Source organism: Mesoplodon bidens, assembly GCF_964165515.1.
Source record: "Mesoplodon bidens genome assembly, chromosome: 4".
Taxonomy (NCBI): Eukaryota; Metazoa; Chordata; class Mammalia; order Artiodactyla; family Ziphiidae; genus Mesoplodon; species Mesoplodon bidens.
The window spans coordinates 53,405,403-53,423,010 of record NC_138160.1 but is presented as its reverse complement, the minus strand read 5'-3'; the positions used below and the strand labels follow the sequence as shown (position 1 = coordinate 53,423,010).

General features: G+C 37.8%; 1 protein-coding gene across 1 annotated transcript in view; it reads left to right on the top strand.

The window, feature by feature from the left end:
* CENPK (centromere protein K) overlaps positions 1-17,608 on the top strand; it is a 51,303-nt gene that overhangs the window by 13,939 nt on the left and 19,756 nt on the right. The window contains exons 4-5 of the mRNA XM_081230810.1: positions 7,403-7,459; positions 11,089-11,161. Of these exons, the coding sequence (XP_081086936.1) occupies positions 7,403-7,459; positions 11,089-11,161 (130 nt within the window). The remainder of the gene's footprint in view (positions 1-7,402; positions 7,460-11,088; positions 11,162-17,608) is intronic.

Here is a 17,608-nt window from a genome sequence, read left to right as displayed (position 1 = left end):
TCAACCACTGCGCCACCAGGGAAGCCCTGTTTGTTGGAAGATTTTTTATCACAGTTTCAATTTCAGTGCTTGTGATTGGTCCGTTCATATTTTCTATTTCTTCCTGATTCAGTCTTGGCAGGTTGTGCATTTCTAAGAATTTGTCCATTTCTTCCAGGTTGTCCATTTTATTGGCATAGAGTTGCTTGTAGTAATCTCTCATGATCTTTTGTATTTCTGCAGTGTCAGTTGTTACTTCTCCTTTTTCATTTCTAATTCTATTGATTTGAGTCTTCTCCCTTTTTTTTCTTGATGAGTCTGGCTAATGGTTTATCAATTTTGTTTATCTTCTCAAAGAACCAGCTTTTAGTTTTATTGATCTTTGCTATCGTTTCCTTCATTTCTTTTTCATTTATTTCTGATCTGATCTTTATGATTTCTTTCCTTCTGCTATCTTTGGGGGTTTTTTGTTCTTCTTTCTCTAATTGCTTTAGGTGCAGGGTCAGGTTGTTTACTCAAGATGTTTCCTGTTTCTTAAGGTGGAATTGTACTGCTATAAACTTCCCCCTTAGAACTGCTTTTGCTGCGTCCCATAGGTTTTGGGTCGTCGTGTCTCCATTGTCATTTGTTTCTAGGTATTTTTTTAATTTCCTCTTTGATTTCTTCAGTGTTCACTTCGTTATTGAGTACTGTATTGTTTAGCCTCCATGTGTTTGTATTTCTTACAGATCTTTTCCTGTAATTGATGTCTAGTTTCATAGCATTGTGGTTGGAAAAGATACTTGATACAATTTCAATTTTCTTAAATTTACCAAGGCTTGATTTGTGACCCAAGATATGATCTGTCCTGGAGAATGTTCCATGAGCACTTGAGAAAAATGTGTATTCTGTTGTTTTTGGATGGAATGTCCTATAAATATCAATTAAGTCCATCTTGTTTAATGTATCATTTAAAGCTTGTGTTTCCTTATTTATTTTCATTTTGGATGATCTGTCCATTGGTGAAAGTGGGGTGTTAAAGTCCCCTACTATGAATGTGTTACTGTCGATTTCCCCTTTTATGGCTGTTAGTATTTGCCTTATGTATTGAGGTGCTCCTATGTTGGGTGCATAAATATTTACAATTGTTATATCTTCTTCTTGGATCGATCCCTTGATCATTATGTAGTGTCCTTCTTTGTCTCTTCTAATAGTCTTTATTTTAAAGTCTATTTTGTCTTGATATAAGAATTGCTACTCGAGCTTTCTTTTGATTTCTATTTGCATGGAATATCTTTTTCCATCCCCTTACTTTCAATCTGTATGTGTCTCTAGGTCTGAAATGGGTCTCTTGTAGACAGCATATATATAGGTCTTGTTTTTGTATCCTTTCAGCCAATCTGTGTCTTTGGTGGGATTTAGTCCATATACATTTAGGGTAATTATTGATATGTATGTTCCTATTCCCATTTCCTTAATTGTTTTGGGTTCATTATTGTAGGTATTTTCCTTCTGTTGTGTTTCTTGCCTAGAGAAGTTCCTTTAGCATTTGTTGTAAAGCTGGTTTGGTGGTGCTGAACTCTCTCAGCTTTTGCTTGTCTGTAAAGGTTTTAATTTCTCCATCAAATTTGAATGAGATCCTTGCTGGGTAGAGTAGTCTTGGTTGCAGGTTTCTCTCCTTCATCACTTTAATTATGTCCTGTCACTCCCTTCTGGCTTGTAGAGTTTCTGCTGAGAGATCAGCTGTTAACCTGATGGGGATTCCCTTTTGTGTTATTTGTTGTTTTTCCCTTGCTGCTTTTAATATGATTTCTTTGTGTTTAATTTTTGACAGTTTGATTAATATGTGTCTTGGCGTATTTCTCCTTGGATTTATTCTGTATGGGACTCTGTGTCTCCTTGACTTGATTAACTATTTCCTTTCCTATATTAGGGAAGTTTTCAACTATAATCTCTTCAAATATTTTCTCAGTCCCTTTCTTTTTCTCTTCTTTTTCTGGAACCCCTATAATTCGAATGTTGGTGGGTTTAATGTTGTCCCAGAGGTCTCTGAGACTGTCCTCTGTTCTTTTCATTCTTTTTTCTTTATTTTGCTCTGCAGCAGTTATTTCCACTATTTTATCTTCCACCTCACTTATCCGTTCTTCTGCCTCAGTTATTCTGCTATTGATCCCATCTAGAGTACTTTTCATTTCATGTATTGTGTTTTTAATCGATGCTTGATTCATCTTTAGTTCTTCTAGGTCCTTGTTAACTGTTTCTTGCATTTTGTCTATTCTATTTCCAAGATTTTGCATCTTGGAAATAGCATCTTGGATCATCTTTACTATCATTATTCTGAATTCTTTTTCAGGTAGACTGCCTATTTCCTCTTCATTTGTTAGGTCTGGTATGTTTTTATCTTGCTCCTTCTCCTGCTGTGTGTTTTTCTGTCTTCTCATTTTGCTTATCTTACTGTGTTTGGGGTCTCCTTTTTGCAGGCTGCAGGTTCGTAGTTCCTGTTGTTTTTGGTGTCTGTCCCCAGTGGCTAAGGTTGGTTCAGTGGGTTGTGTAGGCTTCCTGGTGGAGGGGACTAGTGCCTGTGTTCTGGTGGATGAGGCTGGATCTTGTCTTTCTGGTGGACAGGTCCACGTCTGGTGGTTTATTTTGGGGTGTCTGTGGACTTTTTATGATTTTACGCAGCCTCTCTGCTAATGGGTGGGGTTGTGTTCCTGTCTTGCTAGTTGTTTGGCATAGGGTGTCCAGCACTGTAGCTTGCTGGTCGTTGAGTGAAGCTGGCTTCTGGTATTGAGATGAAGATCTCTGGAAGATTTTCGCCATTTGATATTATGTGGAGCTGAGAGGTTTCTTGTGGACCAGTGTCCTGAAGTTGGCTCTCCCACCTCAGAGGCACAGCACTGACTCCTGGCTCCTCAATTTGGGATGATTCATTGTCTATTCATGTATTCCACAGATGCAGGGTACATCAAGTTGATTGTGGAGCTTTAATCCGCTGCTTCTGAGGCTGCTGGGAGAGATTTCCCTTTCTCTTCTTTGTTCTCACAGCTCCCGGGTCTCAGCTTTGGATTTGGCCCCACCTCTCCTTGTAGTTCGCCGGAGGGCGTCTGTTTTTCGCTCAGACAGGACAGGGTTAAAGGAGCAGCCGCTTCGGGGACTCTGGCTCACTCAGGCCGGGGGGGGGGCAGGGAGGGGCACGGAGTGCGGGTGGAGCCTGCAGCAGCAGAGGCCGGCGTGACGTTGCACCAGCCCGAGGCGCGCCGTGCGTTCTCCCAGGGAAGCCGTCCCTGGATCCCGGGACCCTGGCAGTGACGGGCTGCACAGGCTTCCCGGAAAGGGGGCGTGGACAGTGACCTGCGCTCACATACAGGCCTCGCGGCGGCAGCAGGCCCTGCGCCCCACGCCCGTCTCTGGGGTCCGCGCTTTCAGCAACGGCTCGCGCCCGTCTCTGGAGCTCCTCCAAGCAGTGCTCTTAATCCCCTCTCCTCTCGCACCAGGAAACCAAGAGGGAAGAAAAAGTCTCTTGCCTCTTCGGCAGGTCCAAACTTCTTCCCGGACTCCCTCCCGGCTAGCTGTGGTGCATTAGCCCCTTCAGGCTGTGTTCACCCCGCCAACCCCAGTCCTCTCCCTGCGCTCCAACTGAAGCCCGAGCCTCAGCTCCCAGCGCTGCCTGCCCCTGCGGGTGAGCAGACAAGCCTCTCGGGCTGGTGAGTGCCGGTTGGCACCGATCCTCTGTGCGGGAATCTCTCTGCTTTGCGCTACCCAGGTACGTGGGGAGTTTCTTGCCTTTTGGGAGGTCTGAGGTCTTCTGCCAGCGTACAGTAGGTGTTCTGTAGGAGTTTTTCCACGTGTAGCTGTATTTCTGGTGTATCTGTGGGGAGGAAGGTGATCTCCGCGTCTTACTCTTCCGCCATCTTCCCCAGAAGTCTCCCTGAGTTCATTTCTAAAGAATAAATAGGAGTTAGCCTGTGAAAGTGGAAGAGGTATACAAAGCAGAAAGAACAAAATATATAAATGTTGGGAGATTTTAGAGAACTCTAAGTAGAATAGTATGACATGTAAATTAGGAGAAGAAGGATATGTAGAGTGAGACTGGAGAGGTAATTAGGGGCAACACATGAAGGATTTTGTTGAATGTATATTATGGGGAATGATTAAAGGATTATAAACATAAAGTGACCTGATGAGATATCTTGATTGAGAAAATAACTGGTGGTTTTGAAGAAGATGGAATGCAGAAGAGTGAGACTATACAAAGAAAGAATATTTAGGAGTCTCTAGTAGTAGTCCTGTAAGAAGTACTGAAGCCTAAGTCTTGTCATTGCAAATAGAAAAGTGGATTCAAGAGATGCTAAGAAGTTTGGACTAAAAGGACCTGGAGGTTAATTGTTGTGAAATGGGGAGGGGGAATTACAGATAGTTTCAGGTTCCTGGTTTGGGCCATTGAGTGGTTGGTGAGGTTATTTCCCAAGATAGAGAATATAAAGAGGGAGAACACATACTTACGGAGTTTAAGTGAAAATATGAATTAATTTAGAAAATGTTGTGTTTGAACTGTATGTACATTTTCTGAGTTACTGGGGTAGAATCACTTCTGGTGCACTATAGTATGCTGGTAAAAATTTGTTTTACTTAAAATAATGTAATGTATAATATAGGCCACAGACATTTTTTTACATCCTATTCTTCCCAGTAAGGTTTCAGATTAAGGCAGGTTAGTGGGTTTTTTTTCTTTAAAAAAAATTTTTTTTAACATATATCCTTGGTACTCTGTATCATTACTGTATTTTCAAGATAATTTGTATTGATTTTGAAATTTTTTCAATATAGAAATTTGAATTAAAAACTCAAATTTTCTTTTGATGGAAAAATACTGCACCTAGAAATAAGCACAAATAAAATTTAAATTGCCCATTTTTTTACTCAGATATAATCACTATTAACAATTAAGGATTTTTTAAAAAATTTATTTATTTATTTTTTCTGCTTTATAACAAATTTAATCAGTTATACATATACATATGTTCCCATATCCCCTCTCTTTTGCGTCTCCCTCCCACCCTCCCTATCCCACCCCTCCAGGCGGTCACAAAGCACCGAGCTGATCTCCCTGTGCTATGCGGCTGCTTCCCACTAGCTATCTACCTTACGTTTGGTACTGTATATATGTCCAGGCCGCTCTTTCACTTTGTCACAGCTTACCCTTCCCCCTCCCCATATCCTCAAGTCCATTCTCTAGTAGGTCTGTGTCTTTATTCCTGTCTTACCCCTATGTTCTTCATGACATTTTTTTTCTTAAATTCCATATATATGTGTCAGCATACAATATTTGTCTTTCTCTTTCTGAGTTACTTCACTCTGTATGACAGACTCTAGGTCCATCCACCTCATTACAAATAGCTCAGTTTCATTTCTTTTTATGGCTGAGTAATATTCCATTGTATATATGTGCCACATCTTCTTTAGCCATTCATCCAATGATGGACACCTAGGTTGCTTCCACGTCCTGGCTATTGTAAATAGGGCTGCTATGAACATTTTGGTACATGACTCTTTTTGAATTATGGTTTTCTCAGAGTATATGCCCAGTAGTGGGATTGCTGGGTCATATGGTAGTTCTATTTGTAGTTTTTTAAGGAACCTCCATACCGTTCTCCATAGTGGCTGTACCAATTCACATTCCCACCAGCAGTGCAAGAGTGTTCCTTTTTTTCCACACCCTCTCCAGCATTTATTGTTTCTAGATTTTTTGATGATGGCCATTCTGACTGGTGTGAGGTGATACCTCATTGTAGTTTTGATTTGCATTTCTCTAATGACTAAAGATGTTGAGCATCCTTTCATGTGTTTGTTGGCAGTCTGTATATCTTCTGTGGAGAAATGTCTATTTAAGTCTTCTGCCCATTTTTGGATTGGGTTGTTTGTTTTTTTGTTATTGAGCTGCATGAGCTGCTTATAAATTTTGGAGATTAATCCTTTGTCAGTTGCTTCATTTGCAAATATTTTCTCCCATTCTGAGGGTTGTCTTTCGGTCTTGTTTATGGTTTTCTTTGCTGTGCAAAAGCTTTTCAGTTTCATTAGGTCCCATGTGTTTATTTTTGTCTTTATTTCCATTTCTCTAGGAGGTGGGTCCAAAAGGATCTTGCTGTGATTTATGTCATAGAGTGTTCTGCCTATGTTTTCCTCTAAGAGTTTGATAGTGTCTGGCCTTACATTTAGGTCTTTAATCCATTTTGAGCTTATTTTTGTGTATGGTGTTAGGGAGTGACCTAAACTCATACTTTTACATGTCCCTGTCCAGTTTTCCCAGCACCACTTATTGAAGAGACTGTCCTTTCTCCACTGTACATTCCTGCCTCCTTTATCAAAGATAAGTTGACCATATGTGCGTGGGTTTATCTCTGGGCTTTCTATCCTGTTCCATTGATCTATCTTTCTGTTTTTGTGCCAGTACCATACTGTCTTGATTACTGTAGCTTTGTAGTATAGTCTGAAGTCAGGGAGCCTGATTCTTCCAGCTCCATTTTTCGTTCTAAAGATTGCTTTGGCAATCTTTAGTGGGCTTTTTTTCTTAAAAAAAAATTTTTTTTAACATATATCCTTGGTACTCTGTATCATTATTGTATTTTCAAGATAAATTGTATTGCTTTTGAAATTTTTTCAATATAGAAATTTGAATAAAAAACTGAAATTTTCTTTTGATGGAAAAATACTGCACCTAGAAATAAGCACAAATAAAATTTAAATTGCCCATTTTTTTACTCAGATATAATCACTATTAACAATTATGGATTTTTTTTAATGGCATAGTAGGAATGTCTCCTGATGGCTTTATTTTCTTATGATCTTAACTATCTTCTTACCTCTTTTGTTATCTTTCTGTAATGTTTTCCCCCTTGTTCTTTTATTTCCCATTTTTCCATTATCTAGTTTCTAATTCACCCTAGCTACTAATTTTTGTTTTTGTTTTTCCTATGCTCATCTTTTCATTCTGTGTTGAGTTAAGCATCCACTTTTACTTTTTTGTTTTGCGGTATGCGGGCCTCTCACTTTTGTGGCCTCTCCCATTGCGGAGCACAGGCTCCGGACGCGCAGGCTCAGCAGCCATGGCTCACGGGCCCAGGCGCTCCGTGTCATGTGGGATCCTCCCAGACCCGGGCACGAACCCACGTCCCCTGCATCGGCAGGCGGACTCCCAACCACTGCGCCACCAGGGAAGCCCCACTTTTACTTTTGATGCGTTCACGTTGGGTCCTATTTGGCTGCCTTCCTGATCCTCTTGCTTAGGAAGTAAAGAATTTAAACAAACTCTTCTCGTATAGCAGATAAATATTGTTTTATTGTATATTGTTTTAGAGGAATATTACATTGGTATAAAAGGACAAGGAAAAGGAATTGTTTGTGGTGTATAGTGTGTGACTTGTTTTTCTTTACTTTTTAAATCAAGTGTCAGAACAAATTATCGCTTGTTGGAACTGAGACACTCACTGATTCAAATGCTCAGGTATGATTCTTTTTGTTCTTCCGAAAAGTAGGTAAGTGGAATTTATTGTTTTAGATAAGAAGTGTGTCATCTATATTTATGCCAAGTATAATAGCTTTGTTAATACCTGTATGCTTAATGATTTGGAAAATTTGCTACTCTTTCTGATTTAAGAGGAGTATTCTAAAAACTTTTTGAATAATCTGTTATAAATAAATTCTTTATTATTTATCTTTTAACAACTACACATACATTCAACTTTGAGTGAATTACTCATTGGCTGCTATTATGATACCGTGTTAAAAATTACAACAAAGACTGTCGTACTTTGTGTTAGGTGCAGTAGCCACAGTTATTTTACTGTCTGTGTGGAATCTTAACTGATTTTACCCTAAGTTTAAAAAAGGATTAAAATATTCATTTCAAAATGCAAAGACCTATGGAATTGGTTTAGAGATACACCAGTGGTTCAGTGCAACAGATTAAGAATTTAAAATATGACAAAGATGATAGTTCCAATCTTTGGGAAAGGGATGAATTAGTTAATAAATGATAGTGGTACAACTGTATATCCATCTGGGAGAAAATAAAATTGGACTTCTATCTTTCATTATATAAACATAAATTCTGGATGAATTGCTATGAAAATCTTACAAGAAAAGCTGGAGACTATTTGTGCAATCTAGTTAGAGACCAGGGAAAATGTCTTGGCTGATAATAGAAATTTAGACACGGTAAAAGAAAACTTAGATGCATTTGACCATATAAAAAGTTAAAAATGTTTTAGTGATAAAAATTCTAAGAACAGATTTAAATATTCAAATAATTCCAATGAAAGTTCTCCAGAACTAGTGGGAGCATGTCAAAAGACATTGGAACCAATTAAAGGCACTTGGCTGTTCAAATTTAGTATCATGTGAGCATTAAAAGAAATACTGGCTTCAATTGAAAATAATGATGTGAAAACATAAAAATCTATGAGCATAATAATACTCAGTAATAAATGAGAATGAGAGAGAAAGAGGAAAAAACTAATTTGTCACTTTTGGAAGTGCCTATTACACCAGATCTTTAAAAATTGGTGATAAAAAAATTAAGCCATCTTTTGTAAAAAAGCTTTTTATCCATCAATAAATAAATAGTGTTCTTTTGTACAGGGTAAAACTAAATATTTTATTTGGAAAAATATTGTACAATAAATAAATAATTATCTGGTTTCCTTGGGAAATATGGTTCTTATGTTGTAGAAATTGAGACCTACTGAATCAGAGTCACTAGGGATGAAGCCTGTAATTTTCCTGAATGATTTTCAGGCAGTAAGCCAAACACTTGGTTTTGAGGGAAGTGCTTATGTAGTTGTAAATAATCAGTATCCTGAGATAGTCAATAATAACATTATCTAAAGAATCCACAAAATGTCTTTTCCTATTTTGTTAGAGATCCCTAATATTCCTCCCAGGTTTGATGATTCTCTAGGAACACTCACAGTACTCCTAGTCATACTCATGGCTGGGATTTATTGCACTGAAATGATACAGAGTAACATCAGCAAAGGGAAAAGAAGCATGGGTTGAAGTTCAGAGGAAACCAGGCACAAGCTTTCAGGAGCCTTTCCCAGTGGAGTCACACAAGACATACTTAATTACCCCAATGAGTTGTGACAATGAGTGTGAAATGTTGTCTACCAGGGAACCTCATTAGAGACTCAGAGCCCAAAGTTTTTTGTGGGGGGTAGTCACATAGGCACCCCTTGCCTAGCAGTTATCAAAATACCAGACTCTCAGGAGGAAAGCAGGCGTTTAGCATGAATTGTATTTTCTCACGCTTTAGGCACAGAGAGCCACTCTTGTGAGTTAGGTTGGCGGGAACCTTCTGAAGCCAGATGCCAGCAAAGGGCCAGCCTTCCAAGCAGGCCTTTAAGCATAATTTCAGGCTTGCTTTGTTAACTCTTTTTGACATATCTGTTAACTTCAAAACTTCAATATTAAAACTCAATCCATTTTCCAAAGCAAGAAGTTAGATATTTAAATGAGAAAATGGCAGGATTTCTCAAATATGTGTGTTTAAATCACTTTAGAAATACTACTGTTATTTTCTTTTTCAGAAAGGGTTTAATTTTATATCAGTATCAGAAATAATTTGGGTGTTTGCTTTAGCTGGGCTTTAGAAGGTAAGAGCTGAGTTTCATCAGTATAGTATGAGGTTAAATTATAGTTTTTTAATAGGTTCAAAAATAAGTATCAGTAATTTTATATATTTCAATCTAATATGTTCAGGAAAGGTGATATAGATACCTTATCATTATGATAGTTTTGCCTAGTTTAAATAGTACTTTTTAAGTATTTGTTATCCTTTTCTAGTAATAATAATAATAATTAACATTTATAAATCACTGTATAGTTCACAAAAAAACCTTTTTACATTCTTATTTAATTATCTCTAGGAAAATAATGTTAAACTCTTTTTTGGTAAAATTTTTAATACCTGTAAATGCATTTTTATATAATTATATAAATCTTTCAAAGAGACTAGGTTTTTTTCTCTGACTGTTCAACAGCCAGTGTTATGATCCAGAGCAGGGTCTTTGAGCTCCCCGCTCTGCATCATAAAAATTTGTTATAAAAGAGTACTTGGTGTCCTTTTAGTATAAATATTACAGGAATACCTATTGCATTTTTTTTTTTTTTTTTTTTTTTTTCTTTTTGCTGTACGTGGGCCTCTCACTGTTGTGGCCTCTCCCGTTGCGGAGCACAGGCTCCGGACGCGCAGGCCCAGAGGCCATGGCTCACGGGCCCAGCCGCTCCGCGGCATATGGGATCCTCCCAGACCGGGGCACGAACCTGTATCCCCTGCATCGGCAGGCGGACTCTCAACCACTGCGCCACCAGGGAGGCCCGCTATTGCATTTTTGAAATGTGAATTTTTGATCTGTTTGTCTATGTATAAAATTATATAGAGGAGGTAAAAAATGTTCTGAAATTTAAGCATACATAAGTTTTAATTTTATGGTCTAATCAGGCAACAGATTTATCACACAGATTTATAATTATCAAATTTACAATGATTGGAATCACCTAATATTAGAAACATTTATCCTAATTTATTTTTGGCTAAAGGGGTACACAGTTTACAAACTATTGTGTAGTAAAACTGGTTTTTATATGTGATTTGTGGAACCAGTCTCATTTTATAATTGTCTTTATGTATGTATTGATATTTAAACTTATTTTTAACTGCTCAGCTAAACATATTTGCAATTTTTCTGAAAGTGCATAGAAAGGAAAAAAAAGCATATTTAAAGCAAATTTGTTTAAAAAATGTTGGTAAGAAGTAACATTCTTTTTTTTAAAAAATATTAATTTAGGGAATAAACTTAATGTACTTAGGTATTTTTAGGTTGAATGGTGAAGTTAGAATTGATCATTTTTAATACTGTATTGCTGGTGTAATGGCAATTTATAAGCCATTTAAAGGAAAATTCTGTTAGGAGTGATAATTTTTTATAGTTTAGATTGCTATTATGTTAACCATTTATGTTAGGAACTTGTGTTAAAGTATTAAGACTGTCTACACTTTTGTCTATGAATAAATATGAATATTATGCAAGAAATGACTTTGTTTTATTCTCTTGTTCTTTTTTTTTAAAATAGCTGTCATTATTAATTATGCAAGTGAAATGTTTGACTGCTGAACTCAGTCAATGGCAGAAAGAAACTCCTGAAAGTAAGATTCTTATTTTTAGTCTTATATTTTTGTAAACAAATTAATGGTGAATTAATTTAATGTTCCCAAGAAGAATTCAAGGTCCATTTACCCTCTTGAAATTGCCTAATTTCCATTGCTATTAGGAAGTCACGTTATTTTTCTTATTTTATGCACATTATTTCATACTTCATTATTATTATAGATGAACGTATCTGTCTCACAGTAGAATATAGTAATCTTGATGATGGAGATTTTATTACAGCCATCACTGTATCCTCATAGACACTGTTTTATATGCTCAGTAGAAACTGTAAATTGTTTCTTTTTTTTTTTTTTTTTTTTTTTTTTTTTTAAATTAGTTTCTGCTTTATAACAAAGTGAATCAGTCATACATATACATCTGTTCCCACATCCCTTCCCTCATGCATCTCCCTCCCTCCCACCCTCCCCATCCCACCCCTCCAGGCGGTCACAAAGCACCGAGCTGATCTCCCTGTGCTCTGCGGCTGCTTCCCACTATCTATCTACCTTACGTTTGGTAGTGTATATATGTCCATGCCTCTCTTTCGCTTTGTCACAGCTTACCCTTCCCCCTCCCCATATCCTCAAGTCCATTCTCAAGTAGGTCTGTGTCTTTATTCTCGTTTTGCCCCTAGGTTCTTCATGACATTTTTTTTTAAATTCCGTATATATGTGTTAGCATACGGTATTTGTCTTTCTCTTTCTGACTAACTTCACTCTGTATGACAGACTCTAGGTCTATCCACCTCATTACAAATAGCTCAGTTTCGTTTCTTTTTATGGCTGAGTAATATTCCATTGTATATATGTGCCACATCTTCTTTATCCATTCATCCGATGATGGACACTTAGGTTGTTTCCAGCTCCGGGCTATTGTGAATAGAGCTGCAATGAACATTTTGGTACATGTCTCTTTTTGAATTATGGTTTTCTCAGGGTATATGCCCAGTAGTGGGATTGCTGGGTCATATGGTAGTTCTATTTGTAGTTTTTTAAGGAACCTCCATACCGTTCTCCATAGTGGCTGTACCAATTCACATTCCCACCAGCAGTGCAAGAGTGTTCCCTTTTCTCCACACCCTCTCCAGCATTTATTGTTTCTAGATTCCTTGATGATGGCCATTCTGACTGGTGTGAGATGATATCTCATTGTAGTTTTGATTTGCATTTCTCTAATGATTAATGATGTTGAGCATTCTTTCATGTGTTTGTTGGCAGTCTGTATATCTTCTTTGGAGAAATGCCTATTTAAGTCTTCTGCCCATTTTTGGATTGGGTTGTCTGTTTTTTTGCTATTGAGCTGCATGAGCTGTTTATAAATTTTGGAGATTAATCCTTTGTCAGTTGCTTCATTTGCAAATATTTTCTCCCATTCTGAGGGTTGTCTTTTGGTCTTCTTTATGGTTTCCTTTGCTGTGCAAAAGCTTTGAAGTTTCATTAGGTCCCATTTGTTTATCTTTGTTTTTATTTCCATTTCTCTAGGAGGTGGGTCCAAAAGGATCTTGCTGTGATTTATGTCATAGAGTGTTCTACCTATGTTTTCCTCTAAGAGTTTGATAGTTTCTGGCCTTACATTTAAGTCTTTAATCCATTTTGAGCTTATTTTTGTGTATGGTGCTAGGGAATGATCTAATCTCAAACTTTTACATGTCCCTGTCCAGTTTTCCCAGCACCACTTATTGAAGAGGCTGTCCTTTCTCCACTGTACATTCCTGCCTCCTTTATCAAAGATAAGTTGGCCATATGTGCGTGGGTTTATCTCTGGGCTTTCTATCCTGATCCACTGATCTATCTTTCTGTTTTTATGCCAGTACCAGACTGTCTTAATTACTGTAGCTTTGTAGTATAGTCTGAAGTCAGGGAGCCTGATTCCTCCAGCTCCGTTTTTCGTTCTCAAGATTGCTTTAGCTATTCGGGGCCTTTTGTTTTTCCAAACAAATTTTGAAATTTTTTGTTCTAGTTCTGTGAAAAATGCCATTGGTAGTTTGATAGGGATTGCATTGAATCTGTAGATTGCTTTCGGTAGTAGAGTCATTTTCACAATATTGATTCTTCCAATCCAGGAGCATGGTATATCTCTCCATCTATTTGTATCATCTTTAATTTCTTTCATCAGTGTCTTATAGTTTTCTGCATACAGGTCTTTTGTCTCCTTAGGTAGGTTTATTCCTAGATATTTTATTCTTTTTGTTGCGATGGTAAATGGGAGTGTTTTCTTGATTTCATTTTCAGATTTTTCATCATTAGTGTATAGGAATGCCAGAGATTTCTGTACATTAATTTTATATCCTGCTACTTTACCAAATTCATTGATTAGCTCTAGTAGTTTTTCGGTAGCATCTTTAGGATTCTCTATGTATAGTATCATGTCATCTGCAAACAGTGACAGCTTTACTTCTTCTTTTCCAATTTGGATTCCTTTTATTTCCTTTTCTTCTCTGATTGCTGTGGCTAAAACTTCCAAAACTATGTTGAATAAGAGTGGTGAGAGTGGGCAGCCTTGTCTTGTTCCTGATCTTAGTGGAAATGGTTTCAGTTTTTCACCATTGAGGACAATGTTGGCTGTGGGTTTGTCATATATGGCCTTTATTATGTTGAGGAAAGATCCCTCTATACCTACTTTCTGCAGGGTTTTTATCATAAATGGGTGTTGAATTTTGTCGAAAGCTTTCTCTGCATCTATTGAGATGATCATATGGTTTTTCTCCTTCAACTTGTTAATATGGTGTATTACATTGATTGATTTGCGTATATTGAAGAATCCTTGCATTCCTGGGATAAACCCCACTTGATCATGGTGTATGATCCTTTTAATGTGCTCTTGGATTCTGTTTGCTAGTATTTTGTTGAGGATTTTTGCATCTATGTTCATCAGTGATATTGGCCTGTAGTTTTCTTTCTTTGTGACATCCTTGCCTGGTTTTGGTATCAAGGTGATGTCGGCCTCGTAGAATGAGTTTGGGAGTGTTCCTCCCTCTGCTATATTTTGGAAGAGTTTGAGAAGGATAGGTGTTAGCTCTTCTCTAAATGTTTGATAGAATTCACCTGTGAAGCCATCTGGTCCTGGGCTTTTGTTTGATGGAAGATTTTTAATCACAGTTTCAATTTCAGTGCTTGTGATTGGTCTATTCATATTTTCTATTTCTTCCTGAGTCAGTCTTGGCAGGTTGTGCATTTCTAAGAATGTGTCCATTTCTTCCAGGTTGTCCATTTTATTGGAATAGAGTTGCTTATAGTAATCTCTCATAATCTTTTGTATTTCTGCAGTGTCAGTTGTTACTTCTCCTTTTTCATTTCTAATTCTATTGATTTGAGTCTTCTCCCTTTTTTTCTTGATGAGTCTGGCTAATGGTTTGTCAATTTTGTTTATCTTCTCAAAGAACCAGCTTTTAGTTTGGTTGATCTTTGCTATCGTTTCCTTCATTTCTTTTTCATTTATTTCTGATCTGATCTTTATGATTTCTTTCCTTCTGCTAGCTTTGGGGTATTTTTGTTCTTCTTTCTCTAATTGCTTTAGGTGCAGGGTCAGGTTGTTTACTCGAAATGCTTCCTGTTTCTTAAGGTGGGATTGTATTGCTATAAACTTCCCCCTTAGAACTGCTTTTGCTGCGTCCCATAGGTTTTGGGTCGTCGTGTCTCCATTGTCATTTGTTTCTAGGTATTTTTTAATTTCCTCTTTGATTTCTTCAGTGATCACTTCGTTATTGAGTAGTGTATTGTTTAGCCTCCATGTGTTTGTATTTTTTACACATCTTTTCCTGTAATTGATGTCTAGTCTCATAGCATTGTGGTCGGAGAAGATACTTGATACAATTTCAATTTTCTTAAAATTACCGAGGCTTGATTTGTGACCCAAGATATGATCTATCCTGGAGAATGTTCCATGAGCACTTGAGAAAAATGTGTATTCTGTTGTTTTTGGATGGAATGTCCTATAAATATCAACTAAGTCCATCTCGTTTAATGTATCATTTAAAGCTTGTGTTTCCTTATTTATTTTCATTTTGGATGATCTGTCCATTGGTGAAAGTGGGGTGTTAAAGTCCCCTACTATGAGTGTGTTACTGTCGATTTCCCCTTTTATGGCTGTTAGTATTTGCCTTATGTATTGAGGTGCTCCTATGTTGGGTGCATAAATATTTACAATTGTTATATCTTCTTCTTGGATCGATCCCTTTATCGTTATGTAGTGTCCTTCCTTGTCTCTTCTAATAGTCTTTATTTTAAAGTCTATTTTGTCTGATATAAGAATTGCTACTCCAGCTTTCTTTTTATTTCCATTTGCATGGAATATCTTTTTCCATCCCTTTACTTTCAATCTGTATGTGTCTCTAGGTCTGAAGTGGGTCTCTTGTAGACAGCATATATATGGGTCTTGTTTTTGTATCCATTCAGCCACTCTGTGTCTTTTGGTGGGAGCATTTAGTCCATTTACATTTAAGGTAATTATTGATATGTATGTTCCTATTCCCATTTCCTTAATTGCTTTGGGTTCGTTATTGTAGGTATATTCCTTCTGTTGTGTTTCTTGCCTAGAGAAGTTCCTTTAGCATTTGTTGTAAAGCTGGTTTGGTGGTGCTGAACTCTCTCAGCTTTTGCTTGTCTGTAAAGGTTTTAATTTCTCCATCAAATCTGAATGAGATCCTTGCTGGGTAGAGTAATCTAGGTTGCAGGTTTCTCTCCTTCATCACTTTAATTATGTCCTGCCACTCCCTTCTGGCTTGTAGGGTTTCTGCTGAGAGATCAGCTGTTAACCTTATGGGGATTCCCTTGTGTGTTATTTGTTGTTTTTGCCTTGCTGCTTTTAATATGATTTCTTTGTGTTTAATTTTTGACAGTTTGATTAATATGTGTCTTGGTGTATTTCTCCTTGGATTTATTCTGTATGGGACTCTCTGTGCCTCCTGGACTTGATTAACTATTTCCTTTCCCAAATTAGGGAAGTTTTCAACTATAATCTCTTCAAATATTTTCTCAGTCCCTTTCTTTTTCTCTTCTTCTTCTGGAACCCCTATAATTCGAATGTTGGTGCGTTTAATGTTGTCCCAGAGATCTCTGAGACTCTCCTCTGTTCTTTTCATTCTTTTTTCTTTATTTTGCTCTGCATCAGTTATTTCCACTATTTTATCTTCCACCTCACTTATCCGTTCTTCTGCCTCAGTTATTCTGCTATTGATCCCATCTAGAGTATTTTTCATTTCATTTATTGTGTTTTTCATCGATGCTTGATTCATCTTTAGTTCTTCTAGGTCCTTGTTAACTGTTTCTTGCATGTTGTCTATTCTATTTCCAAGATTATGGATCATGGAAATAGAATCTTGGATCAGCTTTACTATCATTATTCTGAATTCTTTTTCAGGTAGACTGCCTATTACCTCTTCATTTGTTAGGTCTGGTAGGTGTTTATCTTGCTCCTTCACCTGCTGTGTGTTTTTCTGCCTTCTCATTTTGCTTATGTTACTGTGTTTGGGGTCTCCTTTTTGCCGGCTGCAGATTCGTAGTTCCCGTTGTTTTTGGTGTCTGACCCCAGTGGCTAAGGTTGTTTCAGTAGGTTGTGTAGGCTTCCTGGTGGGGGGGACTAATTCCTGTGCTCTGGTGGTTGAGGCTCGATCTTGTCTTTCTGGTGGACAGGTCCACGTCTGGTGGTGTGTTTTGGGGTGCCTATGGCCTTATTATGTTTTTAGGTAGCCTCTCTGCTAATGGGTGGGGTTGTGTTCCTGCCTTGCTAGTTGCTTGGCATAGGGTGACCTGCACTGTAGCTTGCTGGTCGTTGACTGAAGCTGGGTGCTGGTGTTGGGATGGAGATCTCTGGGAGATTTTTGCTGCTTGATATTATGTGGAGCTGGGAGGTCTGTTGTGGACCCGTGTCCTGAAGTTGGCTCTCCCACTTCAGAGGCACAGCACTGGCTCCTGGCTGCAGCACCAAGAGCCTTTCATCCACCCGGCTCAGAGTAACAGGGAGAAAAAGTAGAAAGAAAGAATTAGTAGAAGAAAGAAAGAGAGAGGGAAAGAAAGGAAGAAGGGAAGAAAGGAAGGAAGGAAGGAAGGAAGAAAGAAAGGAGGGAGGGAGGGAGGGAGGAAGGATGGAAAGAAAGAAGGAAAGAAAGGAGGGAGGGAGGGAGAAAGGAAAGGAAGAAAGACAGGAGGGAGGGAGGAAGGAAAGAAAAAGAAAGTGGAAAGAAGAAGGGTGGGAGGGAGGAAAGAAAAAGAAAGAAGGAAAGGAGGAGCGGAGGGAGGGAGGGAGGAAGGGAGAGTAGGAAAAAAAGAAAGAGCAGGTAAAGTAAAATAGAATAAAGTATGAAATATAGTAGCGTTATTAAAATTAGAAAGTAATTATTGAAAAAAAAAAAAAAACGGACCGATAGAACCCTGAGACATATGGTGGAAGCAAAGCTATACAGAGAGAATCTTACACAGAAGATTACACATACACATTCACAAAAA